This window comes from Rhamphochromis sp. 'chilingali', assembly GCF_963969265.1.
Source record: "Rhamphochromis sp. 'chilingali' genome assembly, chromosome: 16".
Taxonomy (NCBI): Eukaryota; Metazoa; Chordata; class Actinopteri; order Cichliformes; family Cichlidae; genus Rhamphochromis; species Rhamphochromis sp. 'chilingali'.
Window position 1 is genome coordinate 32,643,276 of NC_137943.1, and position 25,731 is coordinate 32,669,006.

Sequence of the window (25,731 nt, forward strand, 5' to 3'; positions counted from 1 at the left end):
GACCGCACAACCCTCTGTAGAGCTCGTCTGTCCTGCATGGTGCTGTTCCCGAACCAGGTTAAGATGTTTCCCGCCAGGATGCTCTCTATGGTGCACGAGTAAAAGTTCCTGAGCACCTTGGAGGGCAGTTGGAAGTCTCTCAAGCGTCTGAGGTGGTAGAGACGCTGTCGGGCCTTTTTCACCACGGTGTTGATGTGACAGGACCATGACAGGTCCTGCGTGATGTGAACTCCGAGGTATTTGAAGCTGTCCACTCTCTCCACTGGGCACTCGTTGATGACGGGGGTCTGGTAGTTTATAAATGTAGCACAAAACTTTTATAAAGGGTTTAAATTTTTTTTTAAAAAGGTCCTAGAAATGGTTCAACATGGCCACTCTCTCTCATACTGCTTTACTTCTTACAGTGAAGCTGCTGTCTAAATCAGCACCTCCTCTGTTTATACATTTCTTCGTTTCCTCCCTTTTAAATCTCCAGTTTGAAGATAGGTGCAACCAAAATGTGGTTATGTGTAAGGGCTGACAGGCCCCATTCACATGTTGTTTCAATCAGAGCTCAGACTAGTTTCAGTTATAAGGAAAACAAACTCACACAGTCACTGACACTGAGAGGAGAAATGGCGCAGAAAGGAGTTCAGCTGGACCAAGATCTGTTTGGATCTACTGAAGGATCCGGTTACTATTCCCTGTCAACACAGCTACTGCATGAACTGAACTAAAAGATTCTGGGATGGAGAGGAGGAGAAGAAAATATACAGCTGCCCTCAGTGCAGACAGACTTTCACAGCGAGGCCTGTCCTGGAGAAAAGCACCATGTTAGCAGATTTAGTGGAGGAGCTGAAGAAGACTGGACTCCAAGCTGCTCCTGCTGATCACTGCTATGCTGGACCTGAAGATGTGGCCTGTGATGTCTGCACTGGAAGAAAAATGAAAGCCTTCAAGTCCTCTTTAGTATCTTTGGCATCTTACTGTGAGAAACACCTTCAGCCTCATTATGATGTGGTATTCCATTACTCCCCAACACTGTGTCTTACTGACAGTCAGTGAAGTGGATGTTTTACTGTCAGATCCACCAGAAGCAAAGACCAGAGCTGAATTCTTAAAATATTCATGTGAAATCACACTGGATCCAAACACAGCACATAAACGACCGAGACTGTTGGAGCCGGGGCTCGAACCAGCAACCTTCCGATTACAAGATGAAATCAGTGACACTTTTTGGGACAACAACATCCAAACTCCTGTCTCAGGTCCTCGTTCCTCCAGAGTAGGAGTGTACCTGGATCACAGAGCAGGTATTTTGTCCTTCTACAGCGTCTCTGAAACCATGACTCTCCTCCACAGAGTCCAGACCACATTCACTCAGCCGCTCTATGCTGGATTAGTCTATATTATGATAACTCAATCAATTTTGATGTCTTTGCTGAGTTTGTTAAACTGAAATAGACTGAGGTTTTTCCTATTTTCATCAATTTAAATCTGTGTTTTACTTTTATTTTATTTTCCTTCCATCATTGTTCTGGCATCTCTGCACAGCACAGCGGTCAGATGCTAATCAAACATCATGGGTGATACTGTGACATCTTCTAGTTGTTGTCTTTTTATGGAGGCTGAAATGGATTGTAGCACTGAACTGTTTTAGGATATTTGATAATCTCTTCTCTCCCATGGTCCCTGAATCCAACACCATCGTTACACGTCATGACTCCTATGAACTATCTGACAGCGTGATATTACAGATATTGACATTTCTTTTTTTTTTTTTAATGTATGGACATACCATTAGTTAGTCAGCTATTTAATTTAGTTTAGGACTAGCTTCAAACTGACCTGAAGAGAGCAGCAATGCGACGTTGATGCGTGTATTCTACCGGAAGTACAATAGAAGAAGAAAAAGAAGGAGAACGGAAATGACTTGCCTCTTTACTGCTCAACAATTCAGTCTTCGGCATCGGTAAGAGTTTGTCGAGGAGAGATTAGCTGCTGCCGAAGACGAAATCTTCTCAGATCTTCAGAAACGATCTCCCAGTATGAGGACGACATCGACCGTGAGCACAGACTGGTAGAGACTAACCGGAAACTCGAGATAAAGTTACAAATAATAGGTACGTGAAAGTGTAGCGGTCTCAATGAACTAACACAAGAATCCGACTCACGCTGGATCCTAGTCAGATTTGTTGTTTCAGGCTAACAGACTAAAATCAAGGAGCAGCATCGAATCGTTTTTATAGAAGTAAAACAAGCGCTTCTCTGTTTTTTTAAAGCGGTAATTTTGCCCGGAACCCTTATTCGAGAAGTCGCGGTCAAGCAAGCCGCACCTTCAGTTGTGCTGCTCCTCTATTCCCGACATTGTGGTACGGGTGCCGAGTGACTAGCACAAAGGAACACGCGTTCATTCTGCAACTTTGAAACTGTCTTTATTTTACTTTATTTGCAGAACTATCGTTTTGCTCCGCTGTCCCGTATAGGAGTTTTTTTTTACATTATACGTTATAATACATTAATACATTCATGATACGTTATTAAACTATTTAAGGCTTGTAGTAGTGTATCTCGTAACTGTATTATTTAAGGAAAAATGAGTCAAAATCTATGTAAATTATGTTGCCTTGTTTATAATGTTACCATCTATGAACTGTAGTTGCAGTTTGAATTGATGATTGGATTGGATTCCTATTCAGGTTGAGACCTGTAAATACAGGAAATCCTTAAGAACCTTATTAGTTGTAAAATGTTCATCCAGCTCTTTCTGTTTGCAGTTAAAATTAAAAGCATTGTGAATATGGAGAAGTAATTTCCACATTACTTTTTTCATCTGATTTTTGGGGTTTTTCTCTGTATTATTGTGGGGCAGGGGTCTCAAACTCCAGTCCTTGAGGGCCGGTGTCCTAAAACTTTGCCATGTGTCCCTGCCTGTTGCAGCAGACCTGAATAAAATTATAAGGGCATTAGCAAGAGTATAGAACTTGACTGCATGCTGAAGTGGCAACCCCTAACCGCTTAAGTAAATGTAAATGGTAAATGGCCTGTATCTAGCGCTTTACTAGTCCCTAAGGACCCCAAAGCGCTTTACATATTCACACACACATTCACACACTGGTGATGGTAGCCACAGCCACCCTGGGGCGCACTGACAGAGGCGAGGCTGCCGGACACTGGCGCCACCGGGCCCTCTGACCACCACCAGTAGGCAACGGGTGAAGTGTTTTGCCCAAGGACACAACGACCGAGACTGTCCAAGCTGGGGCTCAAACCGGCAACCTTCCAATTACAAGGCAAACTCCCAACTCTTGAGTTGGGAGTTGAGCCACGATCGCCAAACACTTACATTTTTTAAATGTAAGTGTTTGGAAAAATGTACTAAAAGTATTTTTATTGCACCATGTTCATTCACTCATGAGCTCCTGTAACACAAATCAAATGGCTGAATTGCCACATCAGCATACAGTCAAGTTCTATAGTCTTACGAATGACCTACTAATTGCATTCAGGTAAGTTGCAATAGGGACAAATGGAAAAGTTTCAGGACCCCGGTCCCCGAGGGCTGGAATTTGAGAACCCTGTTGTAGGGTCTTTACCTCACAATATAAAGCGCTGTGAGGCAACTATTTTTTTATCATTTAAATTCCTATATAAATTGAATTGAAATGACTTTATTTGAGAAGACTTTGTTTGGTGTATTGTTTTGTATAATAAAGTGACAACAGAAAAGTGTACTGTAATATAGGGAGATGATAACCATGAACGGAGTCTGGGTTAACCTGAATCGATACTCACTGCAGTTGTGTTTGTTATTGTGAAAACTAATGTAACTGCAGTTCAGACATGGTAATATTCACACATTATGTGATTTGAGTGGACCTTGCTTTTATTTTTTTCTAAAACCATACAGTTAACCTCAAAAAGGAATATAGTAAAACTGTAACCTTGAGCAGAATTCATGTAATTTTAATTTAAATATAGGGATATAATACATAGGCTATGAGATATCATATATAATGATGAGTTTTTCTAAACCTGTACAGCTAAAATGAGATGCCAATTTTTTTTCTTTTTACAGGGAAAGTTGGGGTCATAGCTGCAGTGATGAACTGAAACTTGTACAAACATACAAGTATATACGATGTCTAAGACAATTTGTAACATTTTGTGATATGCTGAGTATTCTAATAAGATAAACTGTGATATATTACTTTTTTCGAACTGCAGATTTAGTTCAGTTGTGAGACAGCAGTCACCAGTTCCCTGTGATATGAGTCGTCATAGTTGCATATGAATCTGCGATGTCCACACATTGCAAGATAATGCTAATCTTTCTGCTATCCTCAACTTTACACTTCATTTATTTCTACTTCATTTTAGAACCTGAATTTGGCTTTATCCATGAAAACACACGGCAGTGACTTATGCCTGAGCTCCAGTGTCTTAAATATGCAGCAAAAGCCACAGTGTCTCAAATCTGTCTGCCTGTCACAGTCTCTCTCTCTCTCTCTCATTCACAGACAAACACACACGTGATTTGTTTCTGATGCTTTCATTTTTGTTTTGCCAACTTCCTGAGCTGCTGTACTCACTAGAACAGCAACAACAGACTGAAAAGCAACTGATTTTATTACCGTATTTTCACGACCATAAGGCGCACTTAAAAGTCTTAGATTTTCTTCAAAAAGTACGGCGCGCCCTATAGCGCAGTGCGCCCTGTGTGTTGTAATGAGGACGTAGTAGAGAACACCATGAGAACGCTAAAGGGTGAAGTGTGTGCGTTGACTTTATCGCACATACCTGTGTAAAAGAACAGGTATGTGCGTTATGCAGGACATCGTTGTTTTAACAACCCTGAAAATGGCAAAGAGACACGCTTACGAAGCACAGTTTAAACTGAAGGCCATCAGCTACGCGGAGGAACATGGAAATCGAGCAGCGGCGAGAGAATTTAAGATTAACGAATCGATGGTTCGCAAATGGAGGAAGCAAGAAAACAAGCTCCGGCAGGTCAAGAAAACGCAGCTGAGTTTCCGCGGACATAAGGCGAGGTGGCCCAAGTTGGAGGAAAGACTCGAGCGGTGGATCATCGAGCAAAGAACGAGTGGGAGAAGCGTTTCGACGGTCACCATTCGGCTAAAAGCGGTTTCACTAGCTGAAGAGATGAACATTGAACATTTCCAAGGAAGTCCGTCTTGGTGCTTTCGTTTTATGAAACGGTGCCATTTTTCCATCCGGACCAGGACTACGGTAGCGCAGCAACTTCCAGCGGATTATAAGGAAAAGCTGGCCATCTTCCGCTCCTACTGCAGCAAACACATCGGCGACAAAAACATCCAGCCCAGCCACATCACAAACATGGACGAGGTCCCGCTCACTTTCGACATCCCGGTGAGTCACACTGTGGAGAAGAAGGGGACCAGCACGGTAGCGATACGCACAACGGGGTATGAAAAGTCTTCTTTTACTGTTGTGCTTGGCTGCCATGCTAATGGACAGAAACTGCCGCCTATGGTGATTTTTAAGCGAAAGACTTTGCCTAAAGAGAAGTTTCCAGCAGGAATCATCATTAAGGCAAATGAAAAGGGCTGGATGGATGAGGAAATGATGAAAGAGTGGCTGAGGGAGGTGTATGTAAGGAGACCAGGTGGTTTTTTCCACGCATCACCATCGCTCTTAATCTGTGACTCTATGCGTGCCCATCTCACAGCCGATGTGAAAAAACTAGTGAAACAAATGAACTGTGAGCTTGCTGTCATTCCGGGAGGCCTGACAAAGGAACTCCAACCGCTGGACATCGGTGCGAACCGCCCGTTCAAAGTAAGGCTGCGAGCGGCCTGGGAGCGATGGATGACCGATGGAGACCACAGTTTCACCAAGAGTGGAAGGCAGCGCCGGGCGAGTTACGCCACAATTTGCCAATGGATTGTAGATGCTTGGGCTAACATGTCTGCTGGCACTGTTGTTCGAGCTTTCGCAAAAGCCGGCATCATTTCCGAGGAGCCGCACGGCACGGAAAGTGACTCTGACAGTGAAGAAAGTGAACCTGGCATGTTTGATGGAGATTTAGCGCAGCTGTTCAATTCAGACACAGAGGATGAGGACTTCGATGGGTTTGATGATAAAAATGTGAGTACCAAACTTTGTTTTGCTCCTGCTTTATTTTTAAATACGCACACTTGTATGCTTGTGTGTTGTTGATGATGACGATTACTGATAATAAAAATGTGAGTACCAAACTCAGGTTTGCTCCCGCTTTATTTTTAAATACGCATACGGTACTTGTATGCGCCCTATGATCCAGTGCGCCTTATGTGTGTGTTAAATACAGTAATGGCACACATAACTGAGACTGCGCCTTTTAGTACAGTGCGTCTTATGGTCGTGAAAATACGGTATCCCAGTATTAAAAGGTTCACTTTGTATTTGCAAAAATAATAATGATAATATATAAGATAATTTATATAATAATAACGTATCAATATTTAGTGTCCCTGTATCGATAAAGTATTGCCTTACTCCTTTTAGAGATGCACTTATGTGTTGACTCATGTACCTATTTAGTAGGGGTGCAACGATATTCGTATCGATATTGAACCGTTCGATACAGTGCTTTCGGTTCGGTACGCATATGTATCGAACAATACAATTTTTTTCAATTTTTTTTTTTTTTTTTTTGTGTCCCGTTTGGATCTATAGCCATCAGAATTGTTGTCTTGAGGCCAAGAAAGATGCCAAGAGGATTTATTTTAAGTGGATCATCATATTGGTCCATTTGATTGACCTTTATTATAATTATGAATTTATTTTATTTTCAGTTGCAAACGGGACAGACATGACTGTGGGATAGGACAGGGGGGAAGAATGAAAGAAAGAGGGGGAGAGAAAGAAAGAAAACCAAAGGGGAGAAAAAAAAAGAACAATACAAAATTTGTAATTTATTTTATCAACTTTCCTTCTGACGATGCTGTCTGTGTTGAGCGCTCAGTGAATCTGCATTTGACTACTCCGCCTAGGCTCGAGAGTGCAGCCTAGGCGGAGTAGTCGAACGCAGATTCACTGAGCACTCAACACAGACAGCATGGTCAGAAGGAAGAGCGCAGGGCAAGCTAGCGAGACAGAAGTGGACCTCCCCACCCTCATTCAGATCTGGCGTTTGGAATTATTTTGGTTTTCATGTGACGTATGACCCTGAAGGTAAGCGAGTCATGGACTAAAGTAAAACAGTATGTTGGATGTGCCATGCAATGCTCAATTACATGGGTGGGAGCTAGTGTGTTAGCGCAGTTAGCTCGTTAACGTGTTGGCCGTCTAGCCCCTCTGTATAGGGTAGCTCGTTAACGGAGATTTGCCGTGTTGTGGCGTTAAGGTTATTTCAACGAGATTAACCTGAAAGCACTAGTGGGAACACAACGAATATGACTGCACATTTACACCGACATCATCCTAGTGCAAAGACAAAAACAACAAGCATGCATGCTACAAACTTTAGCCGAGTCATTTAGACAGCTGTTAGCACAGGATTCTCCTTATGGAGACCTGATATGTTTAATATGCTGCTGAGAATATAGCCCAGAAGAAGCGGATAGTATAGCTTTTATTTTGGAAAGAGACATTTCTCTGTAATAAACTCTCTTTTCCAAAGATGAGTGATTCCTCAATCAGATACAGGGCTTGCAAAATCGCTAGCCCGACGTCCCGGGGCTATCTCTCCCCTGCCTGTCGGGCTATTGTAGGAAGGAAAAATATATGTCAATGCTTTTGCATTCTTTCAGAAATGTAGCTGGGTAATTATGTCATTGGCATCGGTGAGCCACTGTCAATATGTGACATATTGAAATCGCGTTTGAATTTGCGCTTGTTTTTTTGCTTTCACTTTGCAATCGCGCGAACTGTGTATAGAGAGCGACAGCACTGATCTGTGAGTGATGATAATTTGTGCACCAATTCCTCTGACATCGTCTTATTAATTGTTAGCTTACTATGCAAACATGACAAGTGAAATCTCCCGCAGCTTAAACATGTGAGAGGTTGATCGCGCAGAGAATCGCTGAGCTTATGTGAGTGCGGCAGGATATATATTTCACTACGATGACCTGGATGACTGAGAACCTTCACAGACAGATATATATTTTAGTTCTGCTGAGCCAAATAAGACAGGTCAGGGTGAAGAAGTGACAGCCAAAGAAAAGCTTACCACAAAACGGAGAAGTTATGACAAATCAGACTATAAGGCAAAAAGAAAGTGCAGCTTTATGGTTTCATGGACAAAAGAATTTCTGTGGCTGCAATATGACGAGCTAAAAAACAACACGCACAAGGGTTAGGGTTAAATTTAAAAACTGTACTTTTGTGTTAAAATATATATTTATAATTTTAATAAATGACAAATTAAAAAGGCATGAACATTTTTTTTTGTATCGAAAAAATATCGAACCGTGACACCAAAGTATCGAACCGAACCGAACCGTGAATTTTGTGTATCGTTGCACCCCTACTATTTAGCTAGGTTGGTATGATACCTGGGATGAGCTTCCATGCTGTGTAGACACAGGTAATCAGCTGGTAGCTCAATGGTGGCGTTCTCTGCCCTGTGTTAGTTAGTCTGGGTGAGTACCTGCTGTTATGAGCACATTTATTTGTGCTGTTAGCATCTTCAGATAGTAGGTGTGGATCACCTCAGGTCCATAATGTTGACTGCCTCTTTTTCTGGGAGGTTGCCGTGGTCTGCTGTCAGGTCCACAAGTCACTTAACGCTCGTGGTATACAACATCTCTTTCTCCCAGATGTTCTTCCAGTATTGTTCAGTTTTATCTCTGGGTGCCCTCTTATTATTGTTCCCTTGTAGCTGAGAGTACACCTTGGACTGATGTTTGGAGAAGAGGCAATTTATTCTCTTGGCCTCTGCTTGTCTCTTCAGCCTAGTGCCGAGAGGTGTGAGCTTTTGTTTCTAGAACCTACAACCTTGTTGTATATCTTATTCATCCAGGACCTGTCGTTCAGTACTTCTGTTAGCTGACTAACCCCCTCTGGGCTTCCCTGATTTTTGGCTTCCAACCTTCTTCTCCACAGGGGACTTTCTCTGCATGCGTTCTTGATCTCATACCAAAGTGTTTCTATTATTTCTGTGGCAGTGGCATATATGAGCTCATTTTTTTTAGTAACACTGGTAGTGGGAATGGTGAGCCGAGCTTTCTTGTCATCTGCAAGCATCGCCTATGATGAGACTTGTTAGTGAGGGAGTCATCAAGCGAGTAATGAATCCAAATGTAAAAAAAAAAAAAGTTTGGCTCAAGTTCTTATCAGTGTTTACCGAGTAGATCAGGAAAACGAAAAGAACATCTAAGAAGTGTCTTAGCAGAGCTTTATTTTTCAGCATTAGTGAAGCAGTGTAGGGACTTCTTGACAATGAACAACACAACAAGACAGACAACATCCAAAGAAAAGCTTGAAGTGTCCTTCAAGAAGAACTATTCCTGAAGACTATGAAATGATGCGAACGCTTGACTAACAGAGTTCAGAATAAAGGTGTTTATCACAAATATTGATTTTTAAGCTATTAGAGTAAGACAGGCTCATTTTTTCCATGTATACACTATTTCTGTATTTTTCCATGTTTCAGTAAATCACTACAGCTATGACCTCATCGCTATCTTTTAAAAATGGTCTCTTATAAAACTGCAGAGAACATTTGATGCAAAATTGACTCTAATTACATATGTGTAGTATTCCCACATTTAAAATCTAATTCTGTTAGAGGTAATCCAATGGTTTTACTGCATTGTACTATGTCATCACATTACTAACCTTTTTCTTGTGTACATTTGTTCCCAAAGACCTCCCACAACAACATGACCAGCAAGAGGGACTCAGATCAACAGAAGACCTCCAACAACGTGATGATTAAGGAGGACCCAGATCAGCAGGAAACCTCTGATAACAACATGATGTTAAAGGAGGACCCAGACCTGCAAGTTTGTAACCAGGAGAGGAACTCCAGTCTGGAGAAGGAGAACCCAGAGCCTACACAGATTAAAGATGAACAGGAGGAACTCTGCATCAGTGAGGAGGGAGAGCAGCTTGTAGTGAAGGAGGAGGTTGATGGTATCATCGTTTGGACTGGTAAAGAACGGCTCAGTCTTCTGGATAAAATCTGGAAACCAAAAGAAAACTTGGGTATGTACAACTAAAAAGTTCTTAATGAGATGACACAGGAATATGAATCTTAATAACTTTGACCTTAATCAGAGCTCAAAGTTTCTTATTTGTTTACAGGCACAGGAAAATTTTAAGGGAAAACTGCAATGAGTAGAGCAGGAGTGGGGGAACTCCAGGCCTCAAGGGCCAGTGTTCTGTACCTGACAAACCATCCTACCCGTTGTTTCTGCGCATGCGCACAACACGAAATTAAGTGGCGAACCGTCCTACCTTTTTGAATATTAGCTAGAAACATACTCTGACTGGTAAAATTAAGTGACAAACCATGCTGGCTTTATGAATATGAGCTACAAGCATACTCTGATGGGCAAAGTTAAGTGGCAAACAGTCATACCTACTTAAATTTGTGCTGGAATTACTCTGTGACAGCAGAAATGTGCATAAACTACTGATGGTAGGATGTTTTGCCAAAGTAGGATGGTTTGTCAGAACACCAGTATCCTGCAGGTTTTAGATGTCAATCTGGGTCAACACACCTGAATCAAATGATTAGTGCATTCACAGGCCTCTGGAAAACCTCAAGACATGTTGAGGATGCAATTTAGCCATTTAAATCAGCTGTGTTGGATCAAGGACACATCTAAAACCTGCAGGACACTGGCCCTTGAGTTCCCCCACCCCTGGAGTAAAGTTTAGATTTTACTACAGCATTTTATCCAGTCTGAGTACAGTACTTTGGTTATTTAATTTGAATAATTTCAATGGCTTATTTTTATCGATCTGATGTCTGGGCATTTTTCTCAGAAAATCTGAAAACCATCTAAGATGAGGTGATGTTGCTAGTCCTTCTAAAACCATCTTGGGAACTGAGAGGAGTTGGACTTGGTGCAACTGTGGTGACAGCTTGGTTTCATGTTTACTCCTGGTGGGAGTTGAACTGACAGGGTTTCCCTTTGTCACCAGTTATCTTCATAATTTTTAGTGACAGAATTTCTAGCATTGCAAAGTGGCATAGGATTTCTGCCTTGGTAGCCTCAGAATCTCCTCTCTGCTCTTCACAGTTGATGTGACTATTTTTGGTTTTATCATCCAACTTGCATTTGTAGCCAAGTGTGAAGTGTTTGGAAAGATAACTAGCACCTTCAAAATGAGGTCATGGTTCTCAGCCAGAAAGGGGTGAATGTCCATTTTGCGTCGGGGATGAGTTGCGCCTGCAAGTGGAAGAAGTTGGATATCTCAAATGTTCAGAAAGTGAGGCAGAGTGGAGCGGGAGACTTGAAGGGGAACCCGTACTGCTTTTGCTGTGCATGTTATATCTGTTGCGAGGAGGTGATGGGAAATGTAAATGAGCATCTTCTGAAGGGTATATGGGCTCTATGTTAGAGAAATTAGGAGTTTGGTCAGAAGTGCCTTTCCACCTCTGTATTGAAAGGAGCAACTTTAAAGTCCTCAGGCTTTTAAAACCCTTTAAGCCCTAACCTGTCACTGGTGACAGGTTTTTTTCAACCTACCGTAACTTTTGAGCTGTTCACACAATTGAAAAAATGGCAACAGTTTCTGAAAGCAGAGGCTCTGCGCTTTCTATTGAAATTAGGTTCATTATCCCAGGCACAGGGTGAACGCAACCCTGTGAAAACGAAGGTTGGTTGACAGAAAAGAGGGTCAGCAACAGCAACAGAAACTTTTTTCTTTCCTTTTCTTTTTTTTTGCTGGGGTGGGGTGGATTTCATTCATTCATGTTGAGGACTTCAGCAGGGATCCGTGCCATTTGTGGCCAAAGTCGAGGCCGGTGCCATGTACATCAGAAAAGCCGTGGAGCTGGTGGTGATGCCTCTCGCAGCCGGTCGCCACATCGTCCAGTGGCTTGGAGAACAGAGGCAGACCCAGATGATGCTGTCCCTCAACCACCAAGATTCAGACCAAAGAGAACCCCTGGTATTCAACCTCCTCTCAATGCTGCACAATCCCCAGGTGATATCTTCTCCAAATTTTTTGATGACGAAGTACTAAAATGCTTGTGTGAAAACACAAACAAGAATGCGGCAAAAAAAAAGGAAAAGGGCAAAACGTTTGCATGGAAGGAAATTACATCAGAAGAACTACAAAAGTACCTGGGCTTGTTACTTTACATGGAAGTCTGCAATTTTCCAAAAATGGTAGACATTTGGAGGAGTAACACAATTTTTCATGTTCCTTTTCCTGCCACTGTTATGTCCAAAGACCGATTTATGGCCATCAATTCTAACCTTCATATCAGTGATCCAGAAGAAGATGTGGCCTATGGCAAGAAAAAGGGCACAGAGGACTATGACACATTTCACCAGGTCAGACCTCTCCTTGAGATGTTGAGAAGTCGTTGCATGAGTAACTACCACCCAAAGCAGCACATTTCAGTTGAAGAGAGGATGGTTGCCAAGCCCACCAAGTGGGGGCTAAAAAATTTTGTTCTTGCTGATGTAAATGGCTACATCATAGACTTCAAGCTATACACAGGGAAATCAAAGTTGTCATCAGAGTAGGGCTGCCACGATTTGTCGACTAGTCACGATTACGTCGACTATCAAAATCGTCGACGACTGATTTAATAGTCGACGTGTCGTTTGAAGCTTTGTAAGATCGCAAAAGACGCAGAAGTAGCAGGATTTAAGAGTGTAATAACGGACTGAAACAGAAGATGGCAGCACTGCATATACAAGGATGCCAGCTGCCGTTAAACCCCGAAGAAGAAGAAGCAGCTGTGTCCCAGAATTCATAGCGCGGCCCAGCTTAGTTTCCAACAATGGCGGTAGCTAGTTAGTTTTAATATTACTCTTATTATTCTTTCTGGGTCACAAAATAAACGTTTAACATATTTTCAGGCGAGAATGTAGCTGTGTAAACCTCAAATATCGGCTCAGTTTATCAGGACACCACATATTTTCAAAAGCGCACGACGTTTTCGGAGACGTCTGTTACCCACTAGCTCGATAGCTAGCCGGGGGCTAGGTCACTAGCGCCGTGAGAACACCGGACTCCCGGCAAATTGTTTTCAAACCCACCGCCGTCTTTCGCGACTCAGGTTAAATATATATGAGTCACTTAGATAAATTAAAAATGTTGTTGTTTGGCTTTTTTTTTTTTTTTTTTTTTTTTTTTTTTAGTATTTTATTTGTTCCTGAGAAAATCGGTTTGGCTGAGATTAAAGTTATAGTTTTTACACAGCTGTATAAACGTAAAGCAGACAGCTGATTATCAGAAGTGTGAGATGCTGGAGAATATACTCCGGTGTCCTGTTATATTTTAGATAGCAAGGAGTTTATTAAACTTCACCGAAACAATCTGCAAATTTCATTAAAATTGAATAAACTATCATCTTGTCTTTATTTTTAGTTAGCACCTTAAAAGCTTAAAGCTGTAAGCTAATGATAGTTATATAAGAGCAGATGCTGCTGGTGCAATAAGCTGTAGTTTTACGTCCAGTGGATGATGATCTGATTAGTCGACTAATCGCATAAATAATCGGTGACTAGTCGACTATCAAAATAATCATTTGTGGCAGCCCTACATCAGAGAAAGGACTCTCTTTTGATGTGGTTACATCACTAGTGGACAAAGAATCAGAATCAGAAACTTTATTGTCATTGTCATGAGAACAACGAAATTAAGAATGGTCCCCGATCATTGCATCATCCCTAGCAATATCAAAATATAAATAAAACAATAAAATTCAATAAATAAAATAGATAGAATACTTAAAATACTAATAAGATATAACAGTAAAACATTCACATACATTCCCACACACATGCTTCAGACCGTGCATAGATTAACACAAGAGTGGCGTGATGGACATTTTTTTGTAGTATTCAGATGTGTTATTGCAGTTGGATAACAGCTGTGTTTGAGTCTATTAGTCCTTGCTCTGATTGCCCTGTACCGTCTGCCTGAGGGCAACAGTTTGAACAGGGAGTGGCCAGGATGTGAGGTGTCTTTTATGATGTTTTGGGCCTTTTTAAAACAGTGGGCGTTGTGTAGAACTTCCAGTGTGGGGAGAGGGCAGCCAGTGATCTTTTCGGCGGTGTTAATGATCCCTTGGAGTGCTTTCCTCTGAGCCCCTGTGCAGCTAGTGTACCAGATGCAGATGGGATCAGGTTATATTGTCTACTGTGATAACTTCTACACCAGCCCAGGCTTCTTCCAACACTTGAAAAAGCAGGGATTTGGGGCTTGTGGTACATACAGGGAGGGCAGACTGGGTGTTCCATCCTCTCAGGAAAATGCTCTCCATAAAAGATCACCAAGAGGCTCCATTCGGTGGATCAGGGATGGTGACCTTTTATTTGTAAAGTGGGTGGACAGTCGAGAAGTCGCCATCTGTACCACCGTCCACCCTGTGTACAGTGGGGACACAGTGTTACACTGGCAGAAAAATGAAGATGGACATTTTGAGAGCGTTTCTGTCCCCAGACCGACAGCTGTGACCGAATACAATAAATACATGGGAGGAGTGGACACATCAGACCAGATGCTAGGAACAAATTCAGTCCTTTGCAAAACCAAAAGATTGAACATGATAGTTTTCCAGCATCTACTGGACATTGCAGTTACCAACAGTTTCATTCTTCACAAAGAGTTGTGCATCAGCAAGCAACAGAAACACAAGACACGGCAGGCCTTCCAGGAGGAGCTTGCTGCACACCTCGTAGGTGTTTGCTTGGATGGCAAGCCTGAGTTCCCAAGTCAAGGACACTTTCCTGTCCCTACGAGCACTAGAGATATGGGAAAGAGGCACAGGGCAACCTTGGGAAGGAAGCAGTGCACTGTCTGAAAGAGGAGCACTCCTTGGAAATGCCAGCAGTGCAATGTAGGCCTTTGCCTGCAGCTCGAAAGGAACTGCTTTTTGGAGTTCCACCAGAGGCCAAAAATGTCTGGACTTGCTTAGAAAAAAAATTAGAGACCCCTAGAAACAAACAAACGAAAGTTCACATATTTGTTGTCTGTTTTATAGTTCAAATTGCAAATTGCAAATCTTTTTTTTTCATGTACATTCTGAGTACCTTATTCAGTAAAAATCTGTAAAGTTTCATGTTCCTGTTTTGTGTTTTCCTGTTATTATTCTCTGTTATTACACAGTTATAGCAAACAGTAAAGAAAAACAACTACCAGATGTTGAAGGAAGTAGTAGTCCTAAAAAAGGGACAAACCACATACTCGCAGCAGATTTTATGACACCTCCACAGCTAAAACAACAAAATAATTCCAGGCAGCCTGTTTAACATTATACAGTTTAAAGGATGCCTCCACGACACCCTCTAGGCAGTGAGTTTTGGACATATCCTACTTGGGAGGAGTACCTGGGGTAGACCCAGGACACTGTTGCTTAGGAACGCCAACAGTGGTCCCCTGAAAAAGTTGAGGTTTCTATCCAAATAAAAGCAGAAAGTGGAGTTCAAATAATTAGTTTATGTTGTTTCCATCCCTTAAAAATTAAAAATTGGGACTTATTATTGCCCACACATTAATTTTTTTTAAAAAAGGCTGTAAAAATTTCCACATTGTACTGTGGAAAAATATCAAAAAAGAAGTGCTACTCCTGCTTGATGCATTAAAACGTATAGCAACTTTGTACAATTTATTCTAAATAAATGAATAAATATTAGGGGTGGGACTCGATTAAAAAGATTAATCTAGTTAATTAGAGGCTTTGTAATTAAATAATCTTGATTAATCGCATTTGCTCGCACAAGAAAATTTTCCCCTAAGCTCAAATGTTGTGGTTTTTTTTGGTTTTTTGAATTTAAAAGGGTTTTAGTGGGTGACAGAATCAAATTATGGACATGGAGATGAATGCTGTAAATGCAAACTCTTAATTTCTGAGAGACAAAAGTATTTAAACTGAATTTCAATTCAAAACAGAGAAACAAGAACTTAAACAGACTTAAAAATAAAGCCTTATTTTAAGTACTTTAAATACATTTTCAAAATCGTATCGTCTTTAAATAGTAATACAAACTTCAACATAAAGTGCAGTTTTTCTTCTTAATAAAAAAATAAAGCAGAAACATTAAAGGTTATTTAACCAGCTTCACCTTTAGACTCTGAGTAACCGTAGCCAAAATTATTTTGTACATTAGGCTAAAACAGTGTGATCATTGAACATTTTAGTGCAAAAATCAACAAACCTATTGGAGTCACAATACCTCTATGCTTAGTTGCTGTCTGTCTCTTTCAGCCAGTTACTTAGACAAACTACCCTGTTCACATTTTCAGAGCTCAAGTGAGCTCTCTTTTTTGTTACTATGTGACCTGCAAGTGGGGAACACTCTCACATGGGACTCTCACATGGCAAGGACATACAGCTGTATGTGTAGGTCCCTGTTCGACTCGACCACCAGTGCAGCGGTCAGTCTTTTTCATTGATGGTGTATTCTGCTCTGTACAAACTCAGGGCCCTGGTACTCAGGGCTTCCTCATCTGAATCAGAGTCCGAAGACAATGAAGAGAGGAGGAGGCTCTTTGTCTTTGCTGGCTCCTTTGTAGTGGCATCTTTACATTTTAAGACACTTTAAATCTTTAAAGGGTGGGTCAAGTACAGTAGCTATCTTGAGCCACTGATGGTTGAGTGTTGCTACACATTGGGGTATGTCCTTTGTGAAGGATCTTAAATTTCACCATGTAGTTTGATTCATCATCGGAGACCTCCATGGTGTGAGGCAGATGGCAGAAAGCAGGTAAAACCACTGGATATGAGACATGTCTCACCTCTAAGAAGTTCAGTCACAAACCTGTAGTAGACAGTTCAAGAAAGTAAATATTAATCTACACACTAATTGTCAACTATAGAGCTTTTTGAAGAAACAACAACAATAAATTGAAAATAGTTTTATTTACTTGCATGGCTTGAGGACAGTCAGCTTTTGGAGTTTTACTGGCTCAGATGGAGTTTGTCTGATTTGATTGTTTGTCTAAAGCAGCAAAAACAGCCTCTTGATTCTTTAGTAGACAAGAAACCATATCCCGCTTTGAATTCCACTGTGTGGAAATATCCTGTATGAGTGGCTCTTTTTGTTGCCCCAGTCGTGTTTGCTCCTGGTGTAGTTCCATCGTATTAGCAGGACTGTGTGTAATGCATCTAATTTTGCTTGCTTTTTCAGTGTCATAAAGCTGTTGAATTTACCTGAATAGTCTTTCAGGTGGAAAGTTGGATCAACTGATGCTAAATGTTGTCCAATGTTGACTTACTAATGTCGGTCCTGAAGCCAGTCATTTCATCAAGTTTGGGCTGCTGGCACCTTTTGTTGGAGCTAACAGCTCCCACAGTTTCTGTGCTCGCTGCAACATGTTTTGCATTTAGATGGTACTGTAAGCTTGAAGTGATTTGGTGGTATGCAAACTCCTTTGTGCACAGTTTGCACAAAACCAGACTTTTATCAAGGCTTTACTTAGTAGTCTTTTGGAAATTAAGTTTGCCTGCGATCAGTCCTAGCAGCATGCTTTCTTCTGAGTCTTCCATTTTTGTAGCTGTTTGCATCAGTGTAATCGTATACCAGGAAATCATGACATGGACAAAACTTGCGATTTTCTTGGAACGCAAAGTGCGATTAAATGCTTTAATTTTTAACGCGTTTCTTTTTTTCAAATTAATTAATTGCAATTAAAGCATTAAATTCACCCCTAAGTAATATAAAAAGTAATAAGTAGAAGAGGAAAAATCTAAAATGTGTCCGAGAAATACATAGGTATATACTGATTTAAAAAACTATATTACTGCAGAGTGGAGGATTACAGCTAAGGGCTTTCGTGAGGATGTAATAAATAGATTTTACTCTTTAGAACTTTTTCCACCTGGATAACTGAACTTCCGATGGCAAATTACATGATGTTTTCTCAAATATGTGTGTGTTTTCTATCATTTTTGTCTATGCAGACCTCCCACTACAACATGACTGTAAGGAGGAAGAAGTACTCATAGACCAGCAGGTCTGTAACCAGGAGAGGAGCTCCAGTCTGGACCAGGACTCAGAGCCCCCACAGATTAAAGATGAAAAGGAGGAGCTATGCATCAGTCAGGAGGGAGAGCAGCTTGCAGTGAAGCAGGAGGTTGATACTTTTACGGTCACTCCAGGAGCAAACACTGACCTGCTCCTTTCTTGCAAGTCTTCTGAAACTGAAAGCCAAAAACAGGAAGAAAGCAAGCATGTGCTCTCAGGATTGATTATACATTTTGAGCTGAAGAACACATCACAACAGACAAATAGAAGTCAGAGTAACACAGTAGACACCTCTCTCGAATCAGAGAGTCAGGGTAAAACTGATACAAACAAAAAGCCTATAAAATGTGACACTTGTGGAAAAAGATTTCGGTTTGACTGCCACTTAGCAAAACACGCTCGAGTTCACACGGGTGAGAAACCTTATACTTGTAGCAGTTGTGGAAAAAGGTTCACTCAGATGGTAAACTTGAAAATTCACATGAGACTCCATACAGGTGAGAAGCCATATACTTGTAACACCTGTGGGAAAAAGTTTACTTTCTTATCACCTTTCAAAATTCATGTTAAACATCATGCAGGTGACAGGCCATTTCCTTGTAGCGTCTGTGGAAAAAGATTTGTTATAAAGGCGGGACTGGAAAGTCACATGAAAAGTCACACAGGTGAGAAGGCGTATCCATGTAGCACCTGTGGGAAAAGATTCTCACTGAAGTCAGGATTGGACAGTCACATGACAATCCACACAGGTGAGAAGCCTTTTTCCTGTAGCACCTGTGGGAGAAGATTCAGAAAAAAATCAATATTGGAAGGCCATTTAAGAACGCACACCGGTGAGAAACCTTTCCCCTGTACCTATTGTGGGAATGTATTCAGCCGGAGGGTAAACTTGAAAACACACATGAGAAAACATACAGGTGAGAAGCCGTATTCTTGTAGTGAGTGTGGGAAAAGATTTAGTAGCTTTTCAGGATTCAAAAATCATATGAGAATCCACTCAGGTGAAAAACCATATTCTTGCAGCACCTGTGGCAAAAGATTCACTCAGCGATCAGGACTGGAAACACACATGAGAATTCACACGGGTGAGAGGCCACATACTTGTGGAACTTGTGGCAAAAACTTCAGTGATTCATCAGCAATCAGAAAACATGTGAGAGTCCACATAGGTGAGAAACCACATACTTGTGGTGCCTGTGGAAAAAGTTTCAGTGATGAGTTGAAATTCAAAAGTCATCTCAAAGTTCACACAGGAGAGAACTTACGTTTCTGTAGTGTCTGTGGAAGAGGATTCACTCAGGTGAATCACTTGACAAGACATATGAGAACTCACACAGGTGAGAAGCCATATTCTTGTAGCACCTGTGGGAAAGGATTTGGTGACTTATCAGGGATGAAAAGACACATGAGAATCCATACAGGTGAAAGACCATATTCCTGTAGCACCTGTGGGAAGACTTTTAGTGACTTAACAGGATTCAAAACTCACACAAGACTTCACACAGGTGAAAAGCCATATTCCTGTAGTGTGTGTGAGAAAAGTTTTATTCAGATGATACACTTAAAAAATCATATGAGAAGGCATACAGGTGAAAGGCCACACTCTTGTAGCATCTGTGACAAAAGATTCAGTTATGCCACAAACCTGAAAAATCACATGAAAAGTCACACTAGTTAAGTGTCCCACTCACTTAAAAAGCTGATCTCATATGCATTTTATTTCCATAACATTAACGAACTGTACCGATCATGTATTCAATTTGCTGTCCTATTCTTATGATGAATGGCAGCAGTGTCTACCTGTCCTGTATCACTACACTTGCTGTTTTTCGGATAATCAATAATTATCTTGTGGGGCATAAGTTTGACACCCCTGATGTAGCGGAAACCCTGATTTTATATTTGTCTGAATTTATTTTTGTTGTTTTGTTTTAGGCTGTAGACATGACAAACATAAGTTGTAGATGTAGGTTGTGTTTTAAGAAATACCTTTCTTATAGAAAATCAAGGATAGATGAACTTCATGCTTTTTATGGAAAACTTTTAATTCAGTTGTTCAGAGTTTAGCAAGAAAGTGCCACACATAGGACAGAAATACGTCATTATGGACTTGACGAGCTATTCATATTAATGAAAATTAACCTTCAGTGTGTGTTGAATGGTTATGAGTTTTATGCAGTTCAAGTAAAGTTTTAAAAGTAATCCTTATATATTTTTCTGAGTAGTAATATCTAAAATATAAAGGAAACATAAATTCTGCCTTATTTCACACATTTTTCTTGGTTACTGATATTTTTTATATAAATGTAGAAGCAGATTTTTTTTTCTTATTTGTACTATTTGAATAAACATGTCCTCGTCTGTGTTATAGTTCTTGTTTAGCAGCAGGTTCACAGTTCAAACTGCATGAAAATTTTATCAATTTTGGTGATCATGTCAACAATTAATTGTATTGAATTTGATGTGAACTCAGTAACATAGGGTTTGACCTGCTTGATATGAAATATATTTACTCTATTGGTTTAATGTGCAGTCTAATGAGAGGGATGCATCGAAGTAACCAACTGAAATGATTAGAAGCAAACCTTTTGTGCAAATGTGGATTTAATATTTTTTTCAACAAGATGGGAAAAGTGTTTTTACCATAGATCAAATTTTATAATGGTATTTTGGTTACAGGAAAGTTGTTACACTGCAGGAGCTTTGCATGAGTCACGGTCGGAATGAACCTGATATACTGTATACTGCACCTTGGTGCAGCCCCACAGTTCATCCTCCATCTGAAACGAGGAATTTTACTGTTTTGTCAAACTTCGCACATCTGTTGCAAAACAAAATAAACCATTAAAACCATCTTCTCGCTTCTCAAAAGTAATTCCTGGCATAAAAACAATACACACAGCTATTATATGCTGTGCGTATCGTTTCATTAGGGATTTTCACAGCAGATCATCTGCTTACATCTGATTCATCTTGTGTTACACCAATCCACTGCATGTCCTCCTTCACCACATCTGTGAACGTCCTCTGTTCTCTTCCTCTTTTCCTCCTCCTTTAAAGTTCTAGTCATTAACTTTCCTTTCCCTCTGCCCTAGCCCTCCTCTGCACGTGCCCAAACCATCTCAATGTTGCCTCTCTAACCTTGCCTCCAAAATGCTTGAGCTGAACTGTCCATCAGATGTATGAATCTTGTCCATCTTGGCAACTCTCAATGAAAATCTGAGCACCTTGAGCTCTGCTTTCTCCAGTTTGACCTTCTGTCTTTTAGTTAGTGTCACATTTCCCAAACCATAAATCAAAGCAGGTCTCGCTTCCAATTCAATTCAATTCAATTTTATTTATATAGCGCCAAATCACAACATAAGTCGCCTCAAGGCGCTTCCATCTTTTAAACCTTCCCTTTCAACTCTTGCAGCTATCCTTCTGTCACAAATCACCCTAACACTCATCTCCACCCACTCCACCCTGCCTGCACTCTGTATATTTGACACACGATCATGTGACATGACCGTCAAGTAAATTTTAAAATTAGACCGAGATAATCCGAGTAAATACAAAATGCAATTTTAAACGCCCATTTTATTTATTAAGGAAAAAATCTATCCAAACCTACCTGCCCCTGTGTGAAAAAGTAATTATCACTGCCCTCTCTCCTCCATACCTCCACAGTTATGTCATCTGGACCAACTGCTTTTCCACTCATTATCCTTCATAGCTGCTGTAACCTGCCCCTTACCAATCTCCTGCACTTCCTCATGCACTGTCTCTCTGCCATCTGTCCTCCTCTCTTTTTTATTTTCCAGCCATCCATTTAATTTCTTCCGTTCATGCAGGGCCAGGTCACGGGGGCAGCAGCCTAAGCAGACAAGGCCTCCTCCCGGTGAACCTAATAAAAGTACTCCTCTCAGGAGCATTTGAAATGCCCTCATTAGTGCATTTCCAGCTCTATCCTTAATCACCCTAACCTACTGCACTTCCCTTCTAGTTTAATCTCGCTTTAAACTTCAGATCCTGTCAGACACTCTTTTCAACTCTATAACACTATTCACGTTTGCAGAGGAGGGATAGTGAATATACACAGCAGTAACATTAAGATGTTTCATAGAACATAAAGCTCCTGTCCTTCAACAGCTTCACTGGCTTCCTGTAAAAGATCATGTTAATTTTAAAAGTCTCTCCATAATCTCATATGTCCATAACTCTCTGATCTTTTGAACATCACTACTCCTTTCCTGCTCTGTTACTCTGATTATATCATCTGCTCACACTAACTATCACTCTCAAACCACCACAGGCAAAGTGTTTCAGGATATTTGTGACCTGGAAAATCTCTACCGTCTTTTACATGATCCCTGAATGCAGCATCAGTGTTTCACGTTATGTCTCCTGTGAATAAACTCACACAAAGTGATATTACAGACACTAAAATCTCTCTTTACTGATGTTGCTGAAGCTGCAGAAGTTTTACTTAGTTATTATTCTGAAGCTGTATCATCTAACATTGTAGAATTGGTTTCTTCAGCTTCAGCACAGACTGTTTAAAAAACATCAAGACTATTAAGAAGAACAAGCAGCAGCGAAACAGAACCAGCAAATGTGTAAAGAGCACACAATTTAACTTGGTTCAAACATTAAACAGAGAGCCTTAACGAAAACGTTTCATCATGGGCGTAGAGAGCTGTCACATAGAAAAAGTGGGCAAAGGGAGACATCTAGTGGACAAATTCAGACATGACGACTACAAACTAAACTACAGAGGGATAACAAACAGCTGAAAATACTTCCTTAAACTCACAGAATAATTAAGTTAATCCATTTATATGCATGTTTAAGGTGGATAACAATTAAAATGATGCAGCATTTATGCATTTTATGTCTTGCAACAGTAGCAGCGTTTACATGAAGTCAACAGGTGAACACTCTTCTTCCTCCCTTTATCTCTCCTCACATGCTGCTGTACACCAGCCCTTTTTTGTTATACCTTGTAGATGGTTTTCTATTTAATTAAACTGCTGAAATTAACTAGATTTATTTAATGAGTTATTTAATTTAATTTTCTTTTCTGAAATTATTCTTGGTTGATTTTATTATTTAATTTTTGGGAGAAAAAAATCAACTGGCAGTAATTTACTTATGTTTCAAACAATGAATACGTAGAAGGACACTAGGACCCGGGGACCGTTTGGCTGTGAAAGAACAGGGATTGATTTAAAAACGTGTCAGCAGACCTGTGGAGTTCTTCGTTTCCAATCAAGGCAAACATGTCAGTGGGGGGATAAAATTAGCCCTGAGATGTCTGAAGGTGGCACTGTGAAGAAGCTAAGAAGAAGCTGAGGTCGAGGCTGCTCATGTAATTAACATTCCAAAATAGTTGATTTCAAGAAAAATTAACATAGCGTTATTTTTGCATTGCTTTTTACTCCTTATTTGTTCTCACTCCTCCTTCCATCATCCTTGATCCTGCACCCAGGATTTTCAGTTTTTGCACTCTGAGTTAATTCAGTCAGGGTTGGTTTATTATTATTTCGATTGGTTTGGTCTTTGGTTTACTACTGTAGTTCCCTGTTTCCCTTGTACAGTGTTTAGTTTGTTGTGAAAATTTTGTGTTATTGGTTCCTTTGTCTTTGTTCTTAGCTCAACTATGTACTTGTACTATTGAGCCTCTCAGTTCTAGAGTCTGTTTCCTTTTCATGAGGTTTTTACTTTGATTTCTATGTATTAAAACCCTTCAGGTGTTGATATATGTTAGCTTCAATTAATGTCTGCATTCCTGATATCAGCTTCAGGTTATTCATAAATAAAAATAAAATAAAAATTCAAAAACCATAATATACAAATAGTTATTTTTGAAATTGGGCCCAAAAGCTAATCACAGATTATAAATACAACCCCGAACATCAGATATAAACCAAATGCATATATATTTACCAACATATACTATAATACTAAGATAAACCAGTAAAATGTCCTCAGATTAATATAATATCCTAACATGCAAATAATACTAAGCTAGACAGTATGTAGGTATGAAAACAATGGTCTGAATCTCATGTAGAGTGCTAGTGCAAGCTTTGAAGGATTGTTAACCACATAGGGTTTCAAACACAATTTAATAACAACTGTTTAAAGACTGTTTGAAAACAGAGAAAGATGTTAATATTTTTATAGTGGTTTGAGACTTGTTCTAAATTTTTAGACCTCTATAGGTCCCACTAATACTTTGCATTACTCTCCGCTCAGAAGTTCCTTCAGTGTTTCCCCTTGTTTTCCTGTGTAGTTTATTCACATTTACTGTTTATTTCCGAGTTTCAGTTATGGTAGTTCCTTCTTTTGTATTGTTTTACTTTCCTTTCTGCCTCATTATTTGGATTAAGGTGATCTGTGATGCGTGTGCCTCAGATATTTCTACTTCCTTTGACTCCATTCTCTCTCTGTGTATTCATAGCCTCAGTTTCCCTCCATTTCCTGTTGTGCTGTACAGCTTGTTCTGCCTGATTGGCTGTCTGTGTTTCCTCTTTGTATTCTGAGTAACCTTTAGTGCTTCCAGTTCTCCTTGTGTTTAGTTTATATATTAGTTTATATATTACTCACATTTATGGACTTTTGATTTTAGTAAATGTATCACCCTAAATAAATGTGTCTTTTGGTTTTGTTTGTTAAACTCTGCACCTGGGTTCTCTCACTCCACACACTGTGACATGCTTACTAGAGAGGTGATTTTGTGTATTCCTTTCCTCCTATTTGTTTTCTATGTTTAGAGCAAAATTTCTAACATCTACCTCTTATCCAGTTCAGTCGTGAGTGGTTGTAGTAGGGGGTGAGGAGGAGCCTGGAGTCTATCCCAGAAGACCCAAAGCAAAAATTAATTAATCCGATCCAGATTGCTTGCAAAAGTTGGGACTTGAGTCCTTGTATTTTGTTATTCTTTGTTTATGTTAAGTTCATCTATTTTGCTTAAGCTCCTAAGTTGCTCAGCCTTTAGTTCTCTGTTCATTAGATCCACTCATGTCTTCTCCCGCTGTGTTTTAGTCTTCCTTGCCCTTCATGTGTTTCAAGTCTGCATGTCTTATGTTGTCAAGTTTGTGTTGTCATGTCTGTCTCATTATGTTTCCTGTTTTATTTTGAAGAGATCTTGTGTTTCTATGGTTACTGTGTTTAATTTTACTCTTCCCCTGTGGTGTCATTATGATTCATTTGTGTCAGCTGTTTCCTCTGGCGTCTCCACTTCCCCCGATCACCTCATGTTTGTATTTAAGTCCTCTGTCTCCCTTTGTTCATTGTTGCGTTGTCTGTGTTCCAGCCCTCATGTCATGTCAGGTTTCAGGACACTGTGCAGGTCATGTTGCTTGTTTGTGTATGAGTTCATAGTTCCTTCATGTTCCTGCACAAAGTCCTGTTCATAGTCTTCACAGTCTCTTTGTCATTGCCTTCCTAGCTTTCATAGTCTCAGTATTCAGCTTGCCCAGTTTAGCTTTGCCTCTGTGCTTTGCCCTTGTTTTGTTGACCTGATTATAAGCTGTAATAAAAGGCTCGCCTATTGTTCAAGTTAGTTTGGTTTCCTCGCCTGTGTCTGCACCTGGGTCCCCACTCACCAACACATGGTCTGCCACTGTAAACCGTGACA

At 40.4% G+C, this 25,731-nt stretch overlaps 1 protein-coding gene across 3 annotated transcripts; it reads left to right on the forward strand.

The window, feature by feature from the left end:
- Nucleotides 1-1,928: 1,928 nt before the first annotated feature.
- On the forward strand, nt 1,929-20,960 carry LOC308383496 (uncharacterized protein). 3 transcript variants are annotated; one of them, XM_080861498.1, is made up of 4 exons: nt 1,929-2,102; nt 4,500-6,108; nt 9,816-10,155; nt 18,044-20,960. In XM_080861498.1, exons 2-4 carry the CDS (start codon nt 4,798-4,800, stop codon nt 19,783-19,785), a joined length of 3,393 nt encoding a protein of 1,130 aa, XP_080717624.1. In that variant the 5' UTR covers nt 1,929-2,102; nt 4,500-4,797; the 3' UTR covers nt 19,786-20,960. The 3 variants fall into 3 exon arrangements, with proteins under 3 accessions (XP_080717624.1, XP_080717626.1, XP_080717625.1); XM_080861499.1 differs by lacking the exon at nt 18,044-20,960 and adding an exon at nt 11,890-18,034 and having other exon boundaries at nt 1,967-2,102; XM_080861500.1 differs by lacking the exon at nt 4,500-6,108 and having other exon boundaries at nt 1,933-2,102.
- The last annotated feature ends 4,771 nt before the right edge of the window (nt 20,961-25,731 follow it).

Bases quoted from the DNA above. Each gene is read 5' to 3' on its own strand.
- LOC308383496 (XM_080861498.1), top strand. From the start codon at position 4,798: ATGTGCGTTATGCAGGACATCGTTGTTTTAACAACCCTGAAAATGGCA. The intron at 6,109-9,815 runs GTGAGTACCAAA...TTGTTCCCAAAG, and splicing joins ATGGGTTTGATGATAAAAAT to ACCTCCCACAACAACATGAC. The intron at 10,156-18,043 runs GTATGTACAACT...TTGTCTATGCAG, and splicing joins GAAACCAAAAGAAAACTTGG to ACCTCCCACTACAACATGAC.